Source organism: Kogia breviceps, chromosome 3 (genome assembly GCF_026419965.1).
Source record: "Kogia breviceps isolate mKogBre1 chromosome 3, mKogBre1 haplotype 1, whole genome shotgun sequence".
Classification (NCBI taxonomy): Eukaryota; Metazoa; Chordata; class Mammalia; order Artiodactyla; family Physeteridae; genus Kogia; species Kogia breviceps.
The window spans coordinates 137,911,883-137,936,284 of NC_081312.1; the positions used below are offsets into that span (position 1 = coordinate 137,911,883).

The 24,402-nt window shown below is 38.0% G+C and overlaps 1 protein-coding gene across 24 annotated transcripts in view; it reads left to right on the forward strand.

Moving 5' to 3' along the window:
• The window catches only part of HERC1 (HECT and RLD domain containing E3 ubiquitin protein ligase family member 1), a 217,162-nt gene that overhangs the window by 123,785 nt on the left and 68,975 nt on the right, over positions 1-24,402 (forward strand). For 18 of the 24 annotated variants that reach the window (XM_067029682.1, XM_067029689.1, XM_067029685.1 and 15 more), the window contains 6 exons: positions 2,241-2,480; positions 2,868-2,951; positions 4,734-5,254; positions 7,091-7,866; positions 9,915-10,113; positions 12,248-12,408. In XM_067029682.1, coding sequence (XP_066885783.1) covers positions 2,241-2,480; positions 2,868-2,951; positions 4,734-5,254; positions 7,091-7,866; positions 9,915-10,113; positions 12,248-12,408 — 1,981 coding nt within the window. The remainder of the gene's footprint in view (positions 1-2,240; positions 2,481-2,867; positions 2,952-4,733; positions 5,255-7,090; positions 7,867-9,914; positions 10,114-12,247; positions 12,409-24,402) is intronic. The other 6 variants (XM_067029686.1, XM_067029697.1, XM_067029693.1 and 3 more) reach the window with 1 other exon arrangement.

A 24,402-nucleotide genomic window follows, 5' to 3' on the forward strand; every position in this document is an offset into this window, starting at 1 on the left:
AAGCCTAAATGCTGTAGGATCAGACAGCTGCATTTTAAGTCTAAGTGATGAGCAAGGCTTTCCTAAGCTCTTTTTGCCTTCTCAGTCTTAGAGTACAAATTTACCCACTCAAAAATATGCATTTCAGGCTAGAAAGTCATCAACCTCTAAGGGTCAGACATCTGATTTTATAAGAACTAATTGGCAACTAACAACTGCTTTTTAAAACTCTCAAAGTATATTTCTGTGTGGAGATTGCCACTCTTTTTATTTTGTCTCCCTTTTTTCTAGCAGTTCTAATAGGCAAAAATCATAACAAAAAAATAATCAGTTATGGAGGCTTGTTTTGTTTCCAGTACTCAAAGAATTTAAGTTCCAATCTACTCACCTGGGGCAAAAAGCAAGAAAGTTGTGTCTCACTGACATTTTTCCTTTGCAGCTTTTACTTATCAGGATGATCTCTTAGTATTTATGAAGTTACAAGCATATAACATTTTATATCATTTTTTTATCATACATCCAGATGCAGTAGCCACAAAGCGAAGCTGTTTTATAAAATTTACTTTTCCCTTTTCCCTCAGATCTCAAGTTTACTCAGACCCCTAGCAGTAAATTTTGCGTTTATAGGGTTAATTGGTTGGGCCAGGGCACTGGTACAGCAGTGACAGCATCTAGGCTAAAGAAAATTGCTGGAGTATTTTCTTTTCTTTTCTCCTTTTCTCTTCTCCCTTTCTCCATTTCTCCCTTTCTTCCTTTCTTTCATCTATTTAAAGTTTTACTCCATCCCTGGGAACTGATTTAAATAACCTTATCTCCTCTCACTTGGAGGAAAGAGCAACACATACTTCTAATACTTTTGGTCTACCCCAAACTCACCTTCAGGAATTTTTGAACTTTTCCCCCTCCCACCTGGACAAGAGAGCAGCTGCAAGCTAATTTTTATTCTTTGGCTTGTCCAAAGCCCATGTGTGGGAATGCTTGGGCTCTCTTTCTCCTCCCACCTAGAGGAGAGAACAACACAAATTTTCTTCTGGCTGCTCTTTTCCCCTCACTTTAGCTTACAGGGCCAAAAGCAGCCAGGGGACCCAGTGAGCCAACCCTCCTGAGGTTGGATCTATTATTTTTGAATTCCATAGGTAACTTTTACCTCTCACAACAGATAGCCACTCACCTGCTGCTTCATAACACATGTAACCCTATAGCCACTAGAGTTTTGTCTTTCCCCAGTTATCTCTCTCTCTTTTTCCCAAGTATATAATTATATTTTAATGACTTAGAGTTGTTCTAGTGAAGCTCACGTTGCCACCATTGTGTCAGAGGTCCTGAAGATGACCCTTATGTTCAAAGATTTGATAGAAGGACTCATAGGACTCAGTATTATCATTGTACTCATGATGACTGGGGTTTATTATAACAAAGTAGTAAGGATACATAACTGGATAATAAGGAGAAAAGACACAGGTGACGTCTGGAAGAATCCACGTGGAGGCTTCCTTATGTTCTCTCCCTCCCATGAAGGGTCACATGGAGTGCACTCTTGTCCCAGCAACAAAATGCAGCAACATATGTGTGATGTTTTAGGGAACCCCCTTAGAGATTTAGTTTGCAAGATTTTTAGTAGAGACTGATCATGAAGGTACCTTCTGCCTGGCATGTCCCAAAACTCCAGCTCCCAAAAGGAAAGTTCATGTTCAGTGTAAACCACATTGTTTGTTCAAACATTCTTGTCCTGGTGAGCCACCCGAATAATTTAGGGAAAGTTTTCTAACAGTGTAGGAAACGGTATACAAGTCAAATTCCCAAATACTAGCCAAGGGCCAGTGTTACAAGCATGCCTTTTTAAAGACAACAGTCTCAGGCCTGGTATATTAACTTTTTTCTGCACAGAAGTGTACACAAGAGAGTAGTTAGAAAATTTGTATAAAGGATTGAAGCTTTCCATTAATAATTTTCTGGACTGGATGTACTTCCTCAGCTTCATAATTAAGATGTAAATTAAAATTGTTTATTTTAAATAAATACTCAAAGGTTATTCTAAATGTTCTACAAGGTAAAGATTAAATGTGTCTTAAAATCTTTACAAAATCATGAAATTATTTCATTTTTATGTTATCTTCACTTAAGCTGAAAATATGTTTATTTATAGTCTCATAAATGCATAAATATTATTTACAAACATATTCCCCAGTATGGCTTTATACAGTTAATAGTATATAAACAAGTTTTTTGAATATTAGTGAACATTACCACTTTCATTTTAGTTTTACATTGTGAAGGAAAACAGAGGTAATGAAGGCACCTGTGTTGGAGTTTCTCGCTGGCCAGTACATGACTTTAACCACCGTACAACCTCGGATATGTGGCTCTATCGGGCCTACAGTGGTAACCTCTATCACAATGGAGAACAGACTCTGACGTTGTCCAGCTTTACTCAAGGAGATTTCATTACCTGTGTGTTAGACATGGAAGCCAGGACCATTTCCTTTGGGAAAAATGGAGAGGTACTGAAACTCATTCAGAAGCATTGCAAGTTTTCCTGTTTTTATTTATCCTCAACTCAGTTATTCAGGTACTAGCTATTCAGTTTATAGATTATTTGCTCTTCTCTGCTTTTTCTCTAATACCTTTCGGTTCTTATAATATTTATCAGCACCAAAAAAAAAAAAAAAATAGATAGTAAAATCCCAGGAAGATTGTTGAAACAGAGGAACAAATTAAGATCATTTATTATATGTGGAATTTCCTTAGCAAGGTTATCAAGGTTAATTGAGATTTGGCTCTAGTAACTTACTCTGTCTCGTAAGAGCTTTGAATCTTAATGTGTATTGGATATTATCAATTAAAAAATTTTGTTTCCTTTTTTTCCTATCACCTCTGCCACGCTATAGGAACCCAAATTAGCTTTTGAAGATGTGGATGCAGCAGAGTTGTACCCATGCGTAATGTTCTATAGTAGCAACCCAGGGGAAAAGGTAATGAAACTTCAAACCTTTATGATTAAGCATAAAGGATATTTGTTATTTTTTATTAATATTTGTTAACATCAGAGTTCACAGAAATAATAAGCTATTTCTACCATTAAAAGTATTTGTGGAAAAAAAAAAAAAAGTATTTGTGCAGATAATTTACTCTTCCAGATGAAGGTTAGATTACTTTTAGAAGTCGCCTTTGCTCTTTATTAAGGCACTATTTGATATTCTGGTAATTTGAATATAGTGAGTCAACTTTCAAACATAGGTGCAATTATAGGAAATAGTTTAGGGATAATCTGGTTTATTGGCAGTTGAGCATATGAGAGAGAATCTAAAAATAATCTTCAATGTATTCAGATACCATTAGGTGAATAATGGAGGTTTCAGTTACGATGGGGAAGCTGCCTTTCATTCACTCAGCTAGAGGGTTCTCAGACCTTGTAGATGGTGTAAATTTGAACCTTAAACCTTCAGGAGGACAGTATTAAAGAGATAACCCTCTCACTAAAAACTTTTTTTTCTCCTCATGTAAAACCCATTTAGAGGGAAACTTCTTTGTGGTCTCCCTGTGGGTTGATTTGTTTTCTACCCCATCCTTTTACTTGAGGATATAACGTCAAGTAAAAGTAGTCTAGGTCTGGTCTCCAGAATTTCTAGTTATTTTTTAGTAGAAAGTTTTCAAGCCATCTCATATATAATGTGTCTATAATGGAAGTGCTAGATTTGGTAAATTCTAACCATGAAAGTTACCATTTATTCTGGGCTTTTAATATATTTTAAAAATTTTCAAGGAGGTGTAATTTCAAGCTAGCCATTCATGAGAGAGGGGAACTGCTTCTTGAACCAGGTAGTCAACAAAATTGAACTGGAAATGAAATAAAGAGGCAACCCAGTACCTGCTTTTATCCCTTTCCCTGATGATATTCTTGCAGCCCAGAATAGTTTCTGGTATGTTCTGGTTAGAATGATGGCCTCTTGCTCCCTAACATTTGTGAACCTTGAAGGAATTAATTTATCCATAGGCTTTGTATCAATCACTTTATTCTACCCAGAAGCCTTTTCTGACTTCAGAATCTGATAAAAAAAACAATATTAATAATAGTTAACATTTTTTGAACATTTACTGTGTGTCTGGCACTGTACTGATAAGCTCTTTATGTGCATAATCTAATTTAATCTTTAATATAGTAAGAGATACTGTTATTAGTGCCAATTTTTTTTTCAGTTGAAAAAGCTGAGGTTAGTGAGATTAAATAATTTCCAAAAATTACACAGAGTTAAGATTTGAGCCCAAGTCTTGCTCTTCTTTCAGCCTCTATGTCTTAACTTGAAATGCGTGTCCAGATTGGGAATATACCAATTTTCTAGCCTTGTGATTTTATCTTTGTGACCCTGGAGCAATATAAGATGGTCCTAGGACTCGTTATTATTCTGTTGTCTTGAGGACTAGAGTGGATAGATCCTCAAGACTTTTCCAGGGGGTGGTCTATATCTATCTTTTGGGTGGCCACAACAGCACAACAGCACTCCTGCTCACAGACTGCCCGCAGTTTAAATGACAGGGTAGCTTATTTCACAGGACCATACTGCTACTAACTTCAGTAGAACTGTAATATTTGTTCACTCCTTATTGGGGGCCAATAGTAATACACATATGTATCAGGAGACCAAATATTAGTTCCACATGGGATACATGTGCTAGAATTTATAGTTGTATAATTTACAGAATTAATAGTTTAGGAGAACTATTAATAATCACACATTTGCTACCCTCTTTTATAGGTGAAAATTTGTGATATGCAGATGCGTGGCACACCACGAGACTTACTTCCAGGAGACCCCATTTGTAGTCCAGTAGCAGCAGTGCTGGCAGAGGCCACTATTCAGCTTATTCGTATCCTTCATCGAACAGACCGTTGGACTTACTGCATTAACAAAAAAATGATGGAAAGGCTGCACAAAATTAAGATATGCATTAAAGATTCAGGTCAGAAGCTAAAGAAAAGCCGCTCGGTTCAAAGCCGAGAGGAAAATGAAATGAGAGAGGAGAAGGAGAGCAAAGAGGAAGAGAAAGGTAAACACAATAGACATGGCCTTGCTGACCTGTCAGAGCCGCAGCTGAGGACCCTTTGCATAGAGGTGTGGCCCGTGCTGGCAGTGATAGGAGGAGTTGATGCTGGTCTTAGAGTTGGAGGTCGGTGTGTTCACAAGCAAACTGGGCGCCATGCCACGCTACTGGGAGTGGTCAAGGAGGGCAGCACGTCTGCCAAAGTCCAATGGGATGAAGCAGAAATTACCATCAGGTATGATTTGTTGAGTTACACTTTCAGCAAATGAGTATTTATTGGTGAAATGGGCCATTGCCTATGGACAGTGAGTAATTATGTATTTTAGGTGAGCTGCCAATTAACTTTTTAAAATAATTTTTATCATACATCTGGGTATGAGTACTGTGATTTCATAAAGGAATATTTCCCAAACTCGTCTGCCTTGGAATACTAGTGGCTTGTAAAATATATAGTTTTTATTTTGTTTTGTGAAGATTTGTAAGCACACTAGTTTAGGTGTAACTGGGATCCTTTCTATTTTTCATTTGGCTTCCTCCTTTTTAATCATTTCCATTACACATTGGGACAGAAAAAAGCCAGTCAGCAGATCTGTCAGTTACATTTTATGTAGGAGGGCTTTGAATGTAGGATGGGAACATTTGAGTGACTAAAATTAGGTTTTGGATTATCTGTGATTTTTAAGTATTCTTGCCTTTTTTTTTTTTTTAAAGCATATATTTCTATACCCTTAGTGTGCAACATGTTGGATGGGTATGAAAATTACATTTATTTGGCACAAACTGTGTGCTTAAAAGCATTTAGACGTGTTTGCAATCAGATAGGATTTGTGTGAAATAGAAACTTCATATGTTTAAAAGGAGGTATGTCAAGTATCTCAGTCAATAAGGGGACTCATCTAATGACTGTACAGAATTATATCATTTGAAAACATGGATTTATTGATGATACTATGTAACTGTTCATTATACTGCTTAAAGTGATTCCATTGTTAATATGACATGGGACAGTATCAAAAACAGTGGTTCTTCAGTATTTTTTGGAGGTGGTACTGTTTTAGAATCTAATGATAGCTATGGACCCTCTCAGCTGAAAAATAACCATACATGAAGTTTACACACAATTTCAGGGGTTAATGGACTTCAAGCTAAGAAAGCAATGAAAATTTTACTTGTGAAAGTATCTGCCTTTTATTCTTTGCCTTGTTTCGGAAAGGATTTATGATGCCTTACTAAGATGCATACGATATAGCAAAGTAATTAAATTAAATTAAAACCAACAAGAAAAATGACACAAAGGGAAAACAAGATTTGAAAGGTTAAGCTAGACCCAAGATTTCGGTTAATAGAACAAATGTATGCCACCAAATTTTGTATATTTGCTAAAGATTTCTGTTCCAATTTGTTTAATTATAATATGTTTAAACTTATGGAAATTCTTGATGAATATCAGGAAATACGTGATCATATTTTTGCTTAAACTAAATTAGAAGCATTTATTGAAGACTACAAAGTAATTTTTTTGAATGAAACAAAGTTCTTATCTGGAACAGTTTATAAATGGCCATTACCCAGATAATAAACTAGATTTATTATGCAAACTTTCCAAATAGCTTACATCGGGGATCGGCATACTACACCTGGCCTGGCTCCTCTTTTTGTAAATAAAGTTACATAGCCACACACATTGATTCAGGTATATCAGTGGCTGCTCTCACACCATGATGGCAGGGTTGAAAGGTTGCAACAGAGACCATGTGGCCTCCAAGTCCTAAAATATTTACTGTTTGGCTCTTTACAGAAATTTTGCCAGTTCCTGGCTTATATTATATAATAATGAATATTCTTATTTGAAAGCACATGAACATCTCATTGCTTTTGCGTTTAACATCACATCTCCCCATTTTCTCATAATAGATTCATTGTTCTGTTTGTAATGAGTTCTCTAGTTTGTGCAAATTATTCTCTGTACTGTGTACATGATACATCTTATTTTGTCTACGTTATTTTCTGTACCTTCCTCTTGTCTATCCCTCACTTGCTTCTTCCTGTGTCATTCTGATCTTTATTAAAGCTTCCCAACTTTTTGGTCGCCTAGTGATACTCCATTGTATAATCTGGAACCCTGTGAACCGCTTCCTTTTGACGTGGCACGATTTCGAGGCCTGACGGCTTCTGTGTTGCTGGACCTCACATATCTGACTGGCATTCATGAAGACCTGGGCAAACAGAGCACCAAGCGACATGAAAAGAAACACCGACATGAGTCTGAGGAGAAAGGGGATGTTGAGCAGAAAATTGAGAGTGAATCTGCTTTAGATACACGAACAGGCTTAACATCTGATGATGTTAAAAGTCAGGGTACCACAAGCTCCAAATCAGAAAACGAAATAGCTTCATTTTCTTTAGATTCAACAGTTCCAGGTGTGGAATACCAACATCAAATAACAGAAGGAAAAAGAAAAAATCACGAACACATATCCAAAAACCATGACATAGCCCAGTCAGAAATCAGAGCAGTCCAGCTGTCCTATCTCTACCTCGGTGCTATGAAATCACTTAGTGCTCTTCTTGGCTGTAGTAAATATGCTGAACTGTTGCTGATACCAAAAGTTCTGGCTGAAAATGGCCACAACTCAGACTGTGCGAGCTCTCCAGTTGTTCATGAAGACGTGGAGATGCGTGCAGCCCTTCAGTTCTTGATGCGCCACATGGTGAAACGAGCAGTCATGCGGTCACCCATAAAGAGAGCACTGGGATTAGCAGATCTGGAACGAGCTCAAGCCATGATCTATAAGTTAGTGGTCCATGGGCTTTTGGAAGACCAGTTTGGGGGCAAAATTAAGCAAGGTAAGTTATCTGATTTTAAAAATTTTTGCTCTGTGCTGTTGAAATTACTCATAATTGTCAGAAGTGATATAGTCTATTAAAGACTTATACGTTTTTTTGGGGTTTTTTTGGCCAAAGCAATTTTCACATTTCCTTTGCAAGGAAAACAGTTCCTTTCTTTTTCTTTATATTAGTAATCATCTGTCTACAGGCATACCTCATTTTATTGCACTTCACAGATACTGCATTTTTTACAAATTGAAGGTTTGTGGCAACCCTGGGTTAGGCACGTCTTTCAGTGCCATTTTTCCAACAACATTTGCTTGCTTTGTGTCTCTGTCACATTTTGGTAATTCTCACAATATTTCAAACTTTTTCATCGTTATGTTTCTTATGGTGATCCGTGATCAGTGATCTTTGATGTTGCTACTGTGACTTGCTGAAGGCTTAGATGGTAGTTAGCATTCTTTAGCAATAAAGTATTTTTTAATTAAGATATGTACATTGGTTTTTTTTTTTTTTTTTTTTTTTAGACATAGTGCTATTGCATACGTAACAGACTACAGTATAGTGTAAACATAACTTTTAGATGTACTGGGAAACCAAAAAGTCACTTTATTGCAATATTTGCTTTATTGCAGTGATCTGGAACCAAACCCGCAATATCTCCGAGGTGTGCCTGTACCTATAATTTTCTATTTTAAACCTATGCAAGTATTAGAACTTAATAATTATTACATTTCATAAAACTGAAATTTAACTCATGCCACAGAAGGTACTCATGTATTTATTGATCTGATTCAATATATATATTATTCTGATAACTTCTCAGAGACATTTTAAAGGACTTTTTAAAGTACTACTTTCATAGACTATATATTATGTGTAAAAAACCTTGTTTTATCTTTTATCCTCACCTTTGGGGATAATACGAATTCTGAGATAAAAATGAGGTTCATTCAGTAAACGTTTACTGAGTGCTTACAGTGTGCCAGGTGCTATTCTAGATATGGGGGAGTCAACGGTGAACAAAACAAAGTCACCTGCCTTCATGGTGCTTCCATTCTTTTTTTCTTCCTTCCCTTCCTCTTCCTCTACTTTTACCTTTTCCCTTGCTCTCCTTCTTCCTTTTTTAGCTTAGATAGTAAGTAGGAAGAGAGAGGTGTGTGGTGCATATAAATAGGAGTGTTAAGATCATGATTATGAAAAGTACTTCATCATTTAGCAAGCCAAATAGAATTAGCTCTCTATTTGTAACAACTACTATCTTGATTATGTTTATTTGTAGGCTCCCTTACCAGATAAGAAAAATTACAAATATCTGTAAGCCCTTAGACATTTTAACTTTTTTTTATTTGTTTGTTTTGTTTGTTTGTTTGTTTTTTGCGATAACGCGGGCCTCTCACTGTTGTGGCCTCTCCCGTTGCGGAGCACAGGCTCCGGACGCGCAGGCCCAGCGGCTATGGCTCACGGGCCCAGCCGCTCCGCGGCATGTGGGATCCTGCCGGACCGGGGCACGAACCCGCGTCCCCTGCATCAGCAGGCGGACTCTTAACCACTGCGCCACCAGGAAAGCCCACTTTTTTTTTTTTTAAACTCTTGGGAGTAGTTTATTTTGTGAAGCACTGTCCTTTTTAGAACATGGAGTTTCTGTTTAGGTTTTTATTATTCTTGTATTTACATATCTTCATCTTTGCTTGTTTAAAGATAGGCATCAAAATCAAAGTGCTAAGGAAACACAGTTTTAATGATCTTTAGAGAACCTCTGGTTAAATCTTAACAAACAAAAGTGAAACTTTTTTGTTTTTAAGAGCACCTTCTCTAAAACAAGAAATGAGTAATTACAAGGGCTTGTTACACTATTGTCTGTAGAGTCTATAACAACGAGTACAATAATGAATACAGGATGTATATATATATAAGAACATTATTTTCTGTAAATCTTTTGCAGAAATTGATACTTATGAAATATATTTAGAAGCTTTCCAAGTTAAAAGTTTCCCATTCCCTTGTCACTTTTGAAAAAAACAAATCCTTACTACTTTCTTAACCTTAATCTTGGTTTATAGAGATTGATCAACAAGCTGAAGAAAGTGACCAAGCCCAACAGGCACAGACGCCAGTTACCACTAGCCCATCAGCCTCAAGTACAACATCCTTTATGAGCAGCTCACTGGAGGACACCACAACTGCCACCACTCCAGTCACTGACACAGAAACGGTGCCTGCATCTGAGTCCCCAGGAGTGATGCCACTTAGTCTTCTCAGGTAGGGAAGTTGACCTTTAATGTCTGCCATATTGATGCCTATGGTTCTAAACACACAATTGTTCTCTTGTGAAGAATGTGTCCAACTAAGTCAAGGCATTCTGGAGCTAGAGGGAACCCAAGAGATCATATAGTCAAACTCATTTTACTGAAGTTGGAAGTGTCCCTCAGAAGTTTAATAACTTGCCCAAAGTCTCACAGCCAGTTAGTGGTGGTCCCAGATCTAATCAGCAGTACCACTAACAATCAGGTACTGTAGTACTCTGTCTTCTTATAATGATCTTTTTTTTTTTTTTTTTTTTGGCTAGGCTTTTGAATATTTTTTTTTCCTCCAAAGGTAAATACTTGTATTTTGAATATTAGAGCCTCAAGAAAGAACCTACCTCCAGGAAAACGATTTTCTCTTCTTGGTGTTTTCCTTTTAAGCATAATTCTTTAACTATACTTTTATTCTTTCTATAAGGTCAAACAAGTCTACTTTTCAAATGAAAGAGCATGTGTTATGATCTTCTTCAGCCAGCCCTATTTTAGTAGACTCATAAATTCCAAAGAATGCTTAAGTTTCTTTTTGCTTCAGTTTGCCAGATGTATACATAAAATAAAAACCTTTGAGTGAAAACCTTTAGGGAGAGACTTTTGTGAGCTCTCTTAACGAGGGCTTAAGTGAAATGAAGGGAAGCAGAATAGTCTCCCTTTTTCTTATTTCTTTCCCCCCTTCCCTTAATTGATAGGTCATTATTGTTTCCAGTGTATAAACACATCTTAGAGAATAGGAGAGAGAGTGGCTATTATTGTAATGAGTCTAAAATTTTGGTGTGCACAAGAGGCACATGGGAAGCTTTTTAAATCTCTGGGGCTGTATTGCCCAGCAAGTCGCATTCAGTAGGTCTGGTGTGGCACCTAGTTTGCATTTGAATTAAGTTTCTCCACTGATTCTGATGCAGTGAGCTTCAGCTCACACATTAAGAATTATTGCTCTGGTCTTAGACAGAAAGAGCGCTAATCCTAGTAGCTACCGGTGGCCGGTCCCCACACATCTGCCTCTTAGCTCTCTCACTTATGTAACACAGTTCCAGGAAGTGCTTCTGTTCAAGAAAGGAGGAAGAGAAGAGTGATAGGATATTCTAATATGGTTTTTAATCCTTCTGGCAATTACAGAATTCAAGGCATCCACAGAGAATCCGTAACACTGTGACTCTTTGTTGCCTTTCAGAACTCCATAGGCATGGAATTCAATGGTAAAATAATGCTCCCTTGCTCCCAGAGACATTCACCAGGCCTGTGACTCCTCCTTTCCTCTTAGTCTGCATTTCCCTGCTATTGGCTAGGACTGTCGTAGAGCTGCAGTTGTCTCTGCCTGGCTCAACATCATTTAATACAAGAAAAATCAGGGAACAACTGCCCCCTTTGTGGATACCAACATATCACAGTTGCTTGACTGGGTTGACAGTGCTCTTTTGATGCTTAAAAAGTTATTAGTTCTGTTGGAGAAATCTAAAGAGCAGTTACTCAGTGAGGATCTTCCTGAACTTATTTTTTAGCCAGTGTCTGCCTTTTCAGCGTGAGAGGGGCTGCTTCTCCTGTACCTTTACCCCTTTACACAGCTGACATATCATTCATTTGCTGTTTTTCATTTGTGTTGGGTGACTGGGCACTTATCTTTTTTTTCCGTAACTTACCTATAGACTCTCACTTTGAATCCATGTAAATAATTTCATGGCTATAGCGAATGTATGTATCTGAAGTAACTAAAGTTATCTATCTTTAAAAGTCTTCTTTATTCTCTAACTACTATATGCCTACCAAAATACCCCTGTCACCATGGTATTATACTAGAAGGAAAGCTGCATGAAGGCAGGGATTTTTTAAAAATCTATTTTGTTAATTGCTGTATTCCCCCCACCTGCTATGTTGCTTTCATTTTGCTGAACCCATGAAAAGGTATTACTTTTATAGTAAAAGCATCATATGAGGTAACGATGTTTAAAACTGTGGAGTCTCTCTTCCCTCTCCCCAATTAAACTATAGCTAACTTGTATAGTTTTCCAGGTCTCATATTCTTCTGTAAGGAGATAGTGATGTATATATTATTTTCTAATTGGATTTCTGTGCTAACCATTGTTGTTTTCTTAAAGGCAAATGTTCTCTAGTTACCCAACTACCACTGTGCTTCCCACACGTCGTGCACAGACTCCTCCAATATCATCATTACCAACCTCTCCTTCTGATGAAGTAGGAAGGAGGCAAAGCTTAACTTCTCCTGATTCCCAGTCAGCAAGGCCAGCTAACCGCACAGGTGCGTGTGCTATCATGCACTATGACACCCAGACCTCGACATTCCATATGTGTGAGACTTTATTATGTGGGCATTGTGTTTTGTCTTCACTGAAGGTAAAACAGTGATTTTAATTAAGGGGGATCTCCCCCATCAAACTGAGCTGTCTTCTCTCTTTTGAAGCTGTAGATTGAATTATGGCTATTTAAGAGAGAAATAATGTACTGTACATCAGTCATATTAGACCTTTCTTCTTTTCGAATATAGGCATTTTTAATGCTGTGAATTTCCCTCTAAGCACTGATGTTGCTGCAATCCAAACATTTTGAAATGCTATGTTTTCATTTTCATTCAGTGTAAAGTACTTTCTAGTTTACCATTGATATCTTCTTTGACATATGGGTTATTTGGAAGTATGTTATTTCACTTCCTAATACTAGGGGATTTTCCAGGTATCTTTTTTCTATTGTTGATTCTAATTTAATTTCATTGTCATCAAAGAACATATCCTGTATAATTTGAATTATTTTATTTTATTTTTATTTACTTATTTTTTGGTGGTAGATATTTAACTTTATCAGAAACTGCCTATAGTTTCCCATAGTGGTTGTACCATTTTCTAATTGCTTCTTAGACTCTCAATCAGTCCTATTTTTTTGCCTCACTTTCATTTCCAGAAGTATCTGCTGCCACTCATTTCTGAACATTTTGAGATTCTGAGGAAAAAGTTCTGTTGTTTTGACTTTCCTCATTGCTATTGTAGGATTCAGTTTTCTCAGGACCACTGAGGCAATTTATGTTTGCCCATTGGCTTTCTGACTTCTAAAATTTTATTGCAGTTTTCCTGTTCTCTCTGTCCTTATGGATTTCTGCATTTAAAATTTTTCCTTTACTGCCATTTTGATGGGTTTTCAGGAATTAGTAGAACTAAATGCTTATGTTCAGTTCACTATTTTAAGCTTATTCATTTTAAAAAGATGTTTATTGGAGTATAGTTGAGTTACAGTGTTGTGTTAGTTTCAGATGTACAGCAAAGTGAATCAGTTATACATATACATATATCCACTCTTTGTTAGATTCTTTTCCCATATAGGTCATTACAGAGTATTGAGTAGAGTTCCCTGTGCTATACAGTAGGTTCTTATTAGTTATCTGTTTTACAAATAGTAGTGTTTATAGTCAATCCCAGTCTCTCACTTTATCCCTTTTCCCCCCTGGTAACCATAAGTTTGTTTTCTACATCTGTGACTCTATTTCTTTCTTTTTTTTTTTTTTTTTTAAACATCTTTATTGGAGAATAACTGTTTTACAATAGTGTGTTAGTTTTTCCTTTCAACAAAGTGAATCAGTTATACATGTACATATGTTCCCATATCTCTTCCCTCTTGCATCACCCTCTCTCCCACCCTCCCTATCCCACCCCTCTAGGTGGTCACAAAGCACAGAGGTGATCTCCCTGTGCTATGCGGCAGCTTCCCACTAGCTATCTAATTTACATTTGATAGTGTATATATGTCCCTGCCACTGTCTCACTTCGTCACAGCTTACCCTTCCCTCTCCCCATATCCTCAAGTCCATGCTCTAGTAAGTCTGTGTTTTATTCCCGTCCTACCACTAATCTCTTCATGACATTTTTTTTTTCCTTAGAGTCCATATATATGTGTTAGCATACGGTATTTGTTTTTCTCCTTCTGACTTACTTCACTCTGTATGACAGACTCCAGGTCCATCCACCTCATTATAAATAACTCGGTTTCATTTCTTTTTATGGCGGAGTAATATTCCATTGTATATATGTGCCACATCTTCTTTATCCATTTATCTGTTGATGGACACTTAGGTTGCTTCCATGTCCTAGCTATCGTAAACAGAGCTGCAATGAACATTTTGGTACATGACTCTTTTTGAATTATGGTTTTCTCAGGGTATATGCCCAGTAGTGGGATTACAGGGTCGTATGGTAGTTCTATTTGTATTTTTTTAAGGAACCTCCATACTGTTCTCCATAGTGGCTGTATCAATTTACATTCCCACCAGCAGTGCAAGAGGGTTCCCTTTTCTCCACACCCTCTCCAGCATTTATTGTTTCTAGAGTTTTTGATGATGGCCAATCTGACCGGTGTGAGATGATATCTCTTTGTAGTTTTGATTTGCATTTCTCTAATGATTAATGATGTTGAGCATTCTTTCATATGTTTGTTAGCAATCTGTATATCTTCTTTGGAGAAATGTCTATTTAGTTCTTCTGCCCATTTTTGGATTGGGTTGTTTGGTTTTTTGTTATTGAGCTGCATGAGTTGCTTATAAATTTTGGAGATTAATCCTTTGTCAGTTGCTTCATTTGCAAATATTTTCTCCCATTCTGAGGGTTGTCTTTTGGTCTTGTTTATGGTATCCTTTGCTGTGCAAAAGCTTTGAAGTTTCATTAGGTCCCATTTGTTTATTTTTGTTTTTATTTCCATTTCTCTAGGAGATGGGTCAAAAAGGATCTTGCTGTGATTTATGTCATAGAGTGTTCTGCTTATGTTTTCCTCTAAGAGTTTGATAGTGTCTGGCCTTACATTTAGGTCTTTAACCCATTTTGAGTTTATTTTTGTGTGTGGTGTTAGGGAGTGTTGTAATTTCATACTTTTACATGTAGCTGTCCAGTTTTCCCAGCATCACTCATTGAAGAGGCTGTCTTTCCTCCACTGTATATCCTTCCCTCCTTTATCAAAGATAAGGTGACCTTATGTGTGTAGGTTTATCTCTGGGCTTTCTATCCTGTTCCATTGATCTATATTTCTGTTTTTGTGCCAGTACCATACTGTCTTGATTACTGTAGCCTTGTAGTAGAGTCTGAAGTCAGGGAGCCTGATTCCTCCAGCTCCATTTTTCGTTCTCAAGATTGCTTTGGCTATTCGGGGTCTTTTGTGTTTCCATACAAATTGTGAAATTTTTTGTTCTAGTTCTGTAAAAAATGCCAGTGGTAATTTGATAGGGATAGCATTGAATCTGTAGATTACTTTGGGTAGTAGAGTCATTTTCACAATGTTGATTCTTCCAATCCAAGAACATGGTATATTTCTCCACCTATTTGTATTATCTTTAATTTCTTTCATCAGTGTCTTATAGTTTTCTGCATACAATCTTTTGTCTCCTTAGGTAGGTTTATTCCTAGATATTTTATTATTTTTGTTGCAATGGTAAATGGGAGTGTTTTCTTAATTTCACTCTCAGATTTTTCATCATTAGTGTATAAGAATGCCAGAGATTTCTGTGCATTCATTTTGTATCCTGCAACTTTACCAAATTCATTGATTAGCTCTAGTAGTTTTCTGGTAGCATCCTTAGGATTCTCTATATATAGTATCATGTCATCTGCAAACAGTGACAGCTTTACTTCTTCTTTTCCTATTTGGATTCCTTTTATTTCTTTTTCTTCTCTGATTGCTGTGGCTAGAACTTCCAAAACTATGTTGAATAAGAGTGGTGAGAGTGGGCAACCTTGTCTTGTTCCTGATCTTAGTGGAAATGGTTTCAGTTTTTCACCATTGAGAATGATGCTAGCTGTGGGTTTGTCATATATGGCCTTTATTATGTTGAGGAAAGTTCCCTGTATGCCTACTTTCTGCAGGGTTTTTATCATAAATGAGTGTTGAATTTTGTCAAAAGCTTTCTCTGCATCTATTGAGATGATCATATGGTTTTTCTCCTTTAGTTTGTTGATATGGTGTATCACATTGATTGATTTGCGTATATTGAAGAATCCTTGCATTCCTGGAATAAACCCCACTTGATCATGGTGTATGATCCTTTTAATGTGCTGTTGGATTCTGTTTGCTAATATTTTGTTGAGGATTTTTGCATCTATGTTCATCAGTGATATTGGCCTGTAGTTTTCTTTCTTTGTGACGTCTTTGTCTGGTTTTGGTATCAGGGTGATGTTGACCTCATAGAATGAGTTTGGGAGTGTTCCTCCCTCTGCTATCTTTTGGAAGAGTTTGAGAAGGATAGGTGTTAGCTCTTCTCTAAATGTTTGATAGATTTCACCTGTGAAGCCATCTGGTCCTGGGCTTTTGTTTGTTGGAAGATTTTTAATCACAGTTTCAATTTCAGTGCTTGTGATTGGTCTGTTCATATTTTCTATTTCTTCCTGGTTCAGTCCCGGCAGGTTGTGCATTTCTAAGAATTTGTCCATTTCTTCCAGGTCGTCCATTTTATTGGCATACAGTTGCTTGTAGTAATCTCTAATAATCTTTTGTATTTCTGCAGTGTCAGTTGTTACATCTCCTTTTTCATTTCTAACTCTATTGATTTGAATCTTCTCCCTTTTATTCTTGATGAGTCTGGCTAATGGTTTATCAATTTTGTTTATCTTCTCAAAGAACCAGCTTTTAGTTTTATTGATCTTTGCTATTGTTTCCTTCATTTATTTTTTATTTATTTCTGATCTGATCTTTATGATTTCTTTCCTTCTGCTAAATTTGGGGCTTTTTTGTTCTTCTTTCTCTAATTGCTTTAAGTGCAAAGTTAGGTTGTTTATTTGAGATGTTTCCTGTTTCTTAAGGTATGATTGTATTGCTATAAACTTCCCTCTTAGAACTGCTTTTGCTGTATCCCATAGGTTTTGGGTCGTTGTGTCTCCATTGTCATTTGTTTCTAAGTATTTTTTGATTTCCTCTTTGATTTCTTCAGTGATCACTTCATTATTAAGTAGTGTATTGTTTATCCTCCATGTGTTTGTAATTTTTACACTTGTTTTCCTGTAATTGATGTCTAGTCTCATAGCGTTGTGGTCAGAAAAGATACTTGATACGATTTCAGTTTTCTTAAATTTGCCAAGGCTAGATTTGTGACCCAATATATGATCGACCCTGGAGAATGTTCCATGAGCACTTGAGAAAAATGTGTATTCTGTTGTTTTTGGATGGAATGTCCTATAAATATCAGATAAGTCCATCTTATTTAATGTGTCATTTAAAGCTTGTGTTTCCTTATTTATTTTCATTTTGGATGATCTGTCCATTGGTGAAAGTGGGGTGTTAAAGTCCCCTACTATAATTGTGTTACTGTCGATTTCCCCTTTTAAGGCTGTTAGTATTTGCCTTATGTATTGAGGTGCTCCTATGTTGGGTGCATAAATATTTACAATTGTTATATCTTCTTCATGGATCGATCCCTTCATCGTTATGTAGTGTCCTTCTTTGTCTCTTGTAATAGTTTTTATTTTAAAGTCTATTTTGTCTGATATGAGAATTGCTACTCCAGCTTTCTTCTGATTTCCATTTGCATGGAATATCTTTTTCCATCCCCTTACTTTCAGTCTGTATGTGTCCCTAGGTTTGAAGTGGGTCTCTTGTAGACAGCATATATATGGGTCTTGTTTTTGTATCCATTCAGCCAGTCTGTGTCTTTTGGTGGGAGCATTTAATCCATTTACATTTAAGGTAATTATCGATATGTATGTTCCTATTGCCATTTACTTAATTGTTTCGGGTTGTTCTTGTAGGTCTTTTCCTTCTCTTGTGTTTCTTACCTAGAGAAGCTCCTTTAGCATTTGTTGTAGAGCTGGTTTGGTGGTGCTGAACTCTCTCAGCTTTTGCTTGCCTGTAAAGGTTTTAATTTCTCCATCAAATCTGAATGAGATCCTTGCTGGGTAGAATAATCTTGGTTGTAGGTTTTTTTCCTTCATCACTTTAAATATGTTCTGCCATTCCCTTCTGGCTTGTAGAGTTTCTGCTGAGAGATTAGATGTTAACCTTATGGGGATTCCCTTGTGTGTTATTTGTTGTTTTTCCCTTGCTGCTTTTAATATGTTTTCTTTGTATTTAATTTTTGACAGTTTGATTATTATGTGTCTTGGCGTGTTTCTCTTTGGGTTTATCCTGTATGGGACTCTCTATGCTTCCTGGACTTGATTGACTATTTCCTTTCCTATATTAGGGAAGTTTTCCACTATAATCTCTTCAAATATTTTCTCAGTCCCTTTCTTTTTCTCTTCTTCTTCTGGGACCCCTATAATTCAAATGTTGGTGCGTTTAATGTTGTCCCAGAGGTCTCTGAGACCGTCCTCAGTTCTTTTCATTCTTTTTTCTTTATTCTGCTCTGCAGTAGTTATTTCCACTATTTTATCTTCCAGGTCACTTATCCGCCCCTCTGCCTCAGTTATTCTGCTATTGATCCCATCTAGAGTATTTTTCATTTCATTTATTGTGTTGCTCATCGTTGCTTGCTTCCTCTTTATTTCTTCTAGGTCCTTGTTAACTGTTTCTTGCAATTTGTCTATTCTATTTCCAAGATTTTGAATCATCTTTACTATCATTATTCTGAATTCTTTTTCAGGTAGACTGCCTATTTCCTCTTCATTTGTTAGGTCTGGTGTGTTTTTATCTTGCTCCTTCATCTGCTGTGTGTTTTTCTGTCTTCTCATTTCGCTTATCTTACTGTGTTTGGGGTCTCCTTTTTGCAGGCTGCAGGTTCGTAGTTCCCGTTGTTCTTGGTGGCTGTCCCCAGTGGCTGAGGTTGGTTCAGTGGGTTGAGTAGGTTCCCTGGTTGGGGGGACTAGTGCCTCTGTTCTGGTGGATTAGGCTGGATCTTGCCTTTCTGGTGGGCAGGTCCACGTCTGGTGGTGTGTTTGGGGATGTTGGTAGCCTTATTAGTATTTTAGGCAGCCTCTCTGCTAATGGATGGGGCTGTAGACCTGTCTTGCTCTTTGTTGGGGATAGGGTGTCCAGCACTGTTCGTTGCTGGTCCTCGAGTGAAGCTGGGTCTTGGTGTTGAGATGGAGATCTCTGGGAGATTTTCGCCGTTTGATATTTTGTGGAGCTGGGATGTCTCTTGTGGACTAGTGTCTTGAGGTTGGTTCTCCCACCTCAGAGACACAGCCCTGGTGCCTAGCTGGGGCGCCAAGAGCCTTTAATCCACGGCTCAAAATAAAAGGGAGAAAAAATAGGAAGGAAAGAAAAGGAAGGAAGGAAGGAAGGAGGGAGGGAGGGAAGGAAGGAAGAAAGAAAGGAAGAAATGAAGCAAGGAAGAAAGCAAGAAAGGAAGGAAGGAAGGTGGAGAGGAAGAAAGGGAGGAAGGAAGAGAGGAAGGGAGGAAAGAAGGGGGGAAAGAAGGAAGAAAGGAGGGAAGGAGGGAAGAAAGGAAGGAAGAAAGGGAGAAGACAAAATAAAGTAGTATAAAGTATAGTTATTAAAATAAAAAATAATTATTAAGAAGAAAAATTTCTATTAAAAAACAGAAAAACGGGTTGGTCTAACCCTAGGAAAAATGGTGAAAGCAAAGCTATACAGACAAAATCTCACACAGCAGCACACACATTCACACTCACAAAAAGAAAAAAAGGGGAAAATAATAGTATATCTTGCTCCCAAAGTCCACCTCCTCACCTTGGGATGATTCGTTGTGTATTCAGGTTTTCCACAGATGCAGGGCACTTCAAGTTGATTGTGGAGCTTTAATCCGCCGCTTCTAAGGCTGCTGGGAGAGACCTCCCCCTCTCCTCTTTGTTCGCACAACTCCTGGGGTTCAGCTTTGGACTTGGCCCCCGCCCTCTGCGTGTAGGTCGTCCGAGGGCGCCTGCCGTTCGCTCAGACAGGACGGGGTTAAAGGAGCAGTTGATTCGGGGGCTCCGGCTCACTCAGGCTGGGGGGAGGGAGTGGCACGGGTGCGGGGCGAGTCCGCAGCGGCAGAGGCCGACGTGGCGCTGCGCTGGCCCAAGGCGCGCTGCGTGTTCTCCCGGAGAAGCTGTCCCTGAATCCCGGGACCCCGGCAGTGGCGGGCTGCACGGGCTCCTGGGACGGCCGGTGTGGAGAGTGACCTGTGCTCACACACAGGCCTCTTGGTGGCAGCAGCAGCAACCTTAGCGTCCCACACCCGTCTCTACTGTCTGTGCCGACAGCCACGGCTCGCGCCCGTTTCTGGAGCTCCTTTACGCGCTGCTCTTAATCCCCTCTCCTCGCGCCCGAGGAAGCAAAGAGGCAAGAAAAAGTCTCTTGTCTCTTCGGCAGCTCCGCGCCCGTTTCTGGAGCTCCTTTAAGCGGCGCGCTTAATCCCCTCTCCTCACGCCCAGGAAGCAAAGAGGGAAGAAAAGGTCTCTTGCCTCTTCGGCAGCTCCAGACTTCTCCCGGACTCCCTCCTGGCCAGCTGTGGCGCACTACACCTTCAGGCCGTTTTCACTCTGCCAACTCCAGACCTTTCCCTGGGATCCGACTGAAGCCCGAGCCTCAGCTCCCGGCCCTCGCCCACTCCGGCGGGTGAGCAGACAAGCCTCTCGGGCTGGTGAGTGCCGGTCGGCACCGATCGTCTGCGGGAATCTCTCTGCTTTGCCCTCTGCACCCTGTGGCTGCGCTCTCCTCTGCGGCTCCAGAGCTTCCCCCTCCGCCACCCGCAGTCTCCGCCCGCGAAGGGGCTTCTAGTGTGGGGGGGAGTCTTTCCTCCTTCACGGCTCCCTCCCACTGGTGTAGGTCCTGTCCCTATTCTTTGTCTCTGTTTATTCTTTTTTCTTTTGCCCTACCCAGGTATGTGGGGAGTTTCTTGCCTTTTGGGATGTCTGAGGTCTTCTGCCAGCGTTCGGTGGGTGTTCTATAGGAGAAGTTCCACGTGTAGATGTATTTCTGATGTCTCTGTGAGGAGGAAGGAGATCTCTGCGTCTTACTCTTCCGCCACCTTTAAGCCGTCTCTGTGACTCTATTTCTGAAACTTGTTTTGCAGCCCAGAATATGGTCTGTCTTTATATCTATTCCATTTACACTTGGAAAAAATGTGTATGTGCTACTGTTGAGTGGTATGTTCTAGAAATTGTTGGTTAGGTCAAGTTGATTGATACTGTTGTCCAAGTCTTCTTTATCCTTACTTATTCTTCATTTACCTATTCTATCAATTACTGTGGGAGTGGTGTTGAAATCTCTAACTATAATTGTGGATTTGTCTATTTCGAACCCTTTCATTTATTAGTTTTTGTTTCATGTACTTTAAAGCTCTGTTTTTAGGTCCATAAACATTTAGAATTCTTATATCTTCTTAATGAATTGACCTCTTTATTGTTATGAAATGACTCTCTTTATCTGTATTAATACTGTTTACCCTTAAATCTGCTTTATCTGGTATACATGTAGCCACTTCTGATTTTTTAATTTGTTTTATAATCGTGTATCTTCTCCCGTCATTTTACCTTTAACTCATATGGGTCTTTGTATTTAAAGTGGACTTCTTAAAGGTAGCCTGTAGTTGGGTCCAACTTTTAAAATTCAGCCTTACATTCTCTACCTTTTGATTGGGATGTTTAGACCATTTACCTTTACTGTGATTATTGTTATAGCTGGGTTTAAATCTACCTTTTTTTTTTCATCTCATCAGTTCTTTGTTTCCTTTTTCCTCTTTTTCTATCTCCTTTGAATTAAATGAGTATTTTTAAAATTCCATTTTATCTCCTTTGTTGGCTTATTAGCTATACTTGCTATTGTGTTTTTCGAGGTTACTTTCAGGTTTATAGTATACATTCTTAATTATCACAGTCTACTTTCAAGTAATGTTATACCACTTCATGTATAATAAAAGAATCTAACAATAGTATGCTTTCATTTCCCCTTTGGCAGCCTTTGTACTTTTGTTATTATAAATTTAACTTCTATGAATCTTATAAAGCCCCATAATACATTCTTATTTTTGCTGTATACAGCCAATTATCTTTTTTCTTTTTTTTGTGGTACGTGGGCCTCTCACTGCTGTGGCCTCTCCTGTTGCGGAGCACAGGCTGTGGACGCGCAGCTCAGCAGCCATGGCTTATGGGCCCAGCCGCTTTGTGGCATGTGGGATCTTCCTGGACCGGGGCACGAACCTGTGTCCCCTGCATTGGCAGGCAGACTCTCAATCACTGCGCCACCAGGGAAGCCCTAGCCAATTATCTTTTAAAGATATTTTTAAAAACTAAAGTATGTAGTTTTTATTTACTCACATATTTTCTAGTTCTGAGATTCTTTATTCTTTTATGTATATCCATATTTGCATCTGGTATCATTTCCTTCTGCTTTAAAGACTTCCTTTAACATTTCTTGTAGTGATCTGCTAGTGATGAATTCTTTTGGCCCTTATATGTCCAAAAGAGTCTATTTCACCTTAATTTTTTGAAAAAATATTTTCACTGGGAATAGAATTCTATATTGACAGTTGTTTTTTCTTTTTCTTCAGTACTTTAAGGTGTTGCTCTACTGTCTTCTGATTTGCACTGTTTCCAATGATAAGACTTCTGTCTTTCTAATGTTGATGTAATATGCCTTTTTCTCTGGCTGCTTTTAAGATTTTTCTTTTTATCACTGTGCTTAAGCAATTTGATTGTGATCTGCCCTGGTGTAGTTTTTTTCATGTTTCTTGTGCTTGGGGTTTATTGAGGTTTTTGGACCTGTGGGTTTAAAGCTGTCATTAAATTTGGAAATTTTACATTCTTTTTTTTTTTTTTTTTTTTTTTTCAGATTTTTTTTTTTGTTCCACTACTACTCCATTTCAGTGTCTCCAGTTACATGTATATTAAGCCACTTGCAGTTATCCCACAGACACACGATCACTGATGCTCTGCTCTTTTTTTGTTTTTGTTTTAAATTCTTTTTCCTGTCTGTGTTTGATTTTGGATAATTTTTATTGTTGTGCCTTCTGGTCACTAATATTTTCTTCTGCAGTGTCTAATCTGTTCTTAATCCCATCCAGTGTATATTTCCCTTCAGATATTGTAGTTTTCTAGAAGTTCTGTGTATGTCTTGTTTTTTTAAATCTCCCATGTCTTTTTTAACATATTCAGTCTTTCCTCTACCTTACAGAATACATGGAATAACAGTTCTCATTATTAAAACAGTTATATTCTGTGAACACAGAATTAGTGAAAACTGAACCATTGTTCCCTAGGGAAAATACAGGGCTGGGTTTCTGTAAGCTTCTGGTCACACTTTGTCAACTGATCAATATATAACCTTATTTTATGTGTGTTTCAGTTTAAAGACACCATATTTAATATGTATTGTTGATTCATTAGCATTGAACTCATGGCCAGCAACACTGTTAACTCATGCCTGCATGAAGCTTAACACTATATTTTCTCCATAGGGCACATTTTAGCCTTCTTGCACTTAGGAACACTAGACAGCATTTCAGCACTATACTTGGGGGCCATTTTAAACAATGAAATCACCAACAAAAAGTGCAAAAAATACAAAAGAAGTAACACTAAGTAGCATGAAAGGGGACACTTGTTATAGTCTGAGAGCTAAAACAAGAATACAGAGCATCACCTTGTTTGACCTCAGCTGGGAACAAATGCATCAGAAGTCTGAATTTTTTGGTCACCCTGTGCATGTGAATGACTGTGAAAGTGCCATGAGTATTGATTTTGGAGTTACAAATTAACTTAAAGGAGTAGATTAATTGGCAGATAGGGAATCCACAAGTAACAAAATATATTTATAGTATCTGTTTTAATGTCTGTGGTACTTAATTTGTCAATTATTTCTAGATGTTTCTATTAATTAATTTTTCTCCTCATTTTGAATTGTGTTTTCTTGTTTCTTTGCATGTTTGGTACTTTTTAATTGGATACCAGACATTGTGAATTTTACCTAGTTGGGTGCTGGATATTTTGTATTTCGTTAATTGTATTATACTTAAACTTTGTTCTAGAATTCAGTTAAGTAACTTGAAAACAATTTGAATCTTTCAAGGCTTCCTTTTAAGCTTTGTTAGGTGGGACCAGGACAGCCTTTAGTTTGTTTAGTATTCTATCTAATACCTTATGCATTACAAAGTTTTTTCATTCTGGCTTGTTGTAACACAAACTTCCCAACCCTATGTGAGCTCTAAGGATTGCTCTGCCTGCTGCTTTTTGGTGATTCTTTCCCTAGCTTTGGATAGTTGCTGTATTAGCATCAGCTGAGGACTTGAGGGGAAGAGGACCCTCTGCACATATCTGGAGTTCTCTATCTGTGTAGCTGTCTTCTTTCCATACAGATATCCCCTTTCTGGATTCTGCCCTGTGAATTCTAGCCA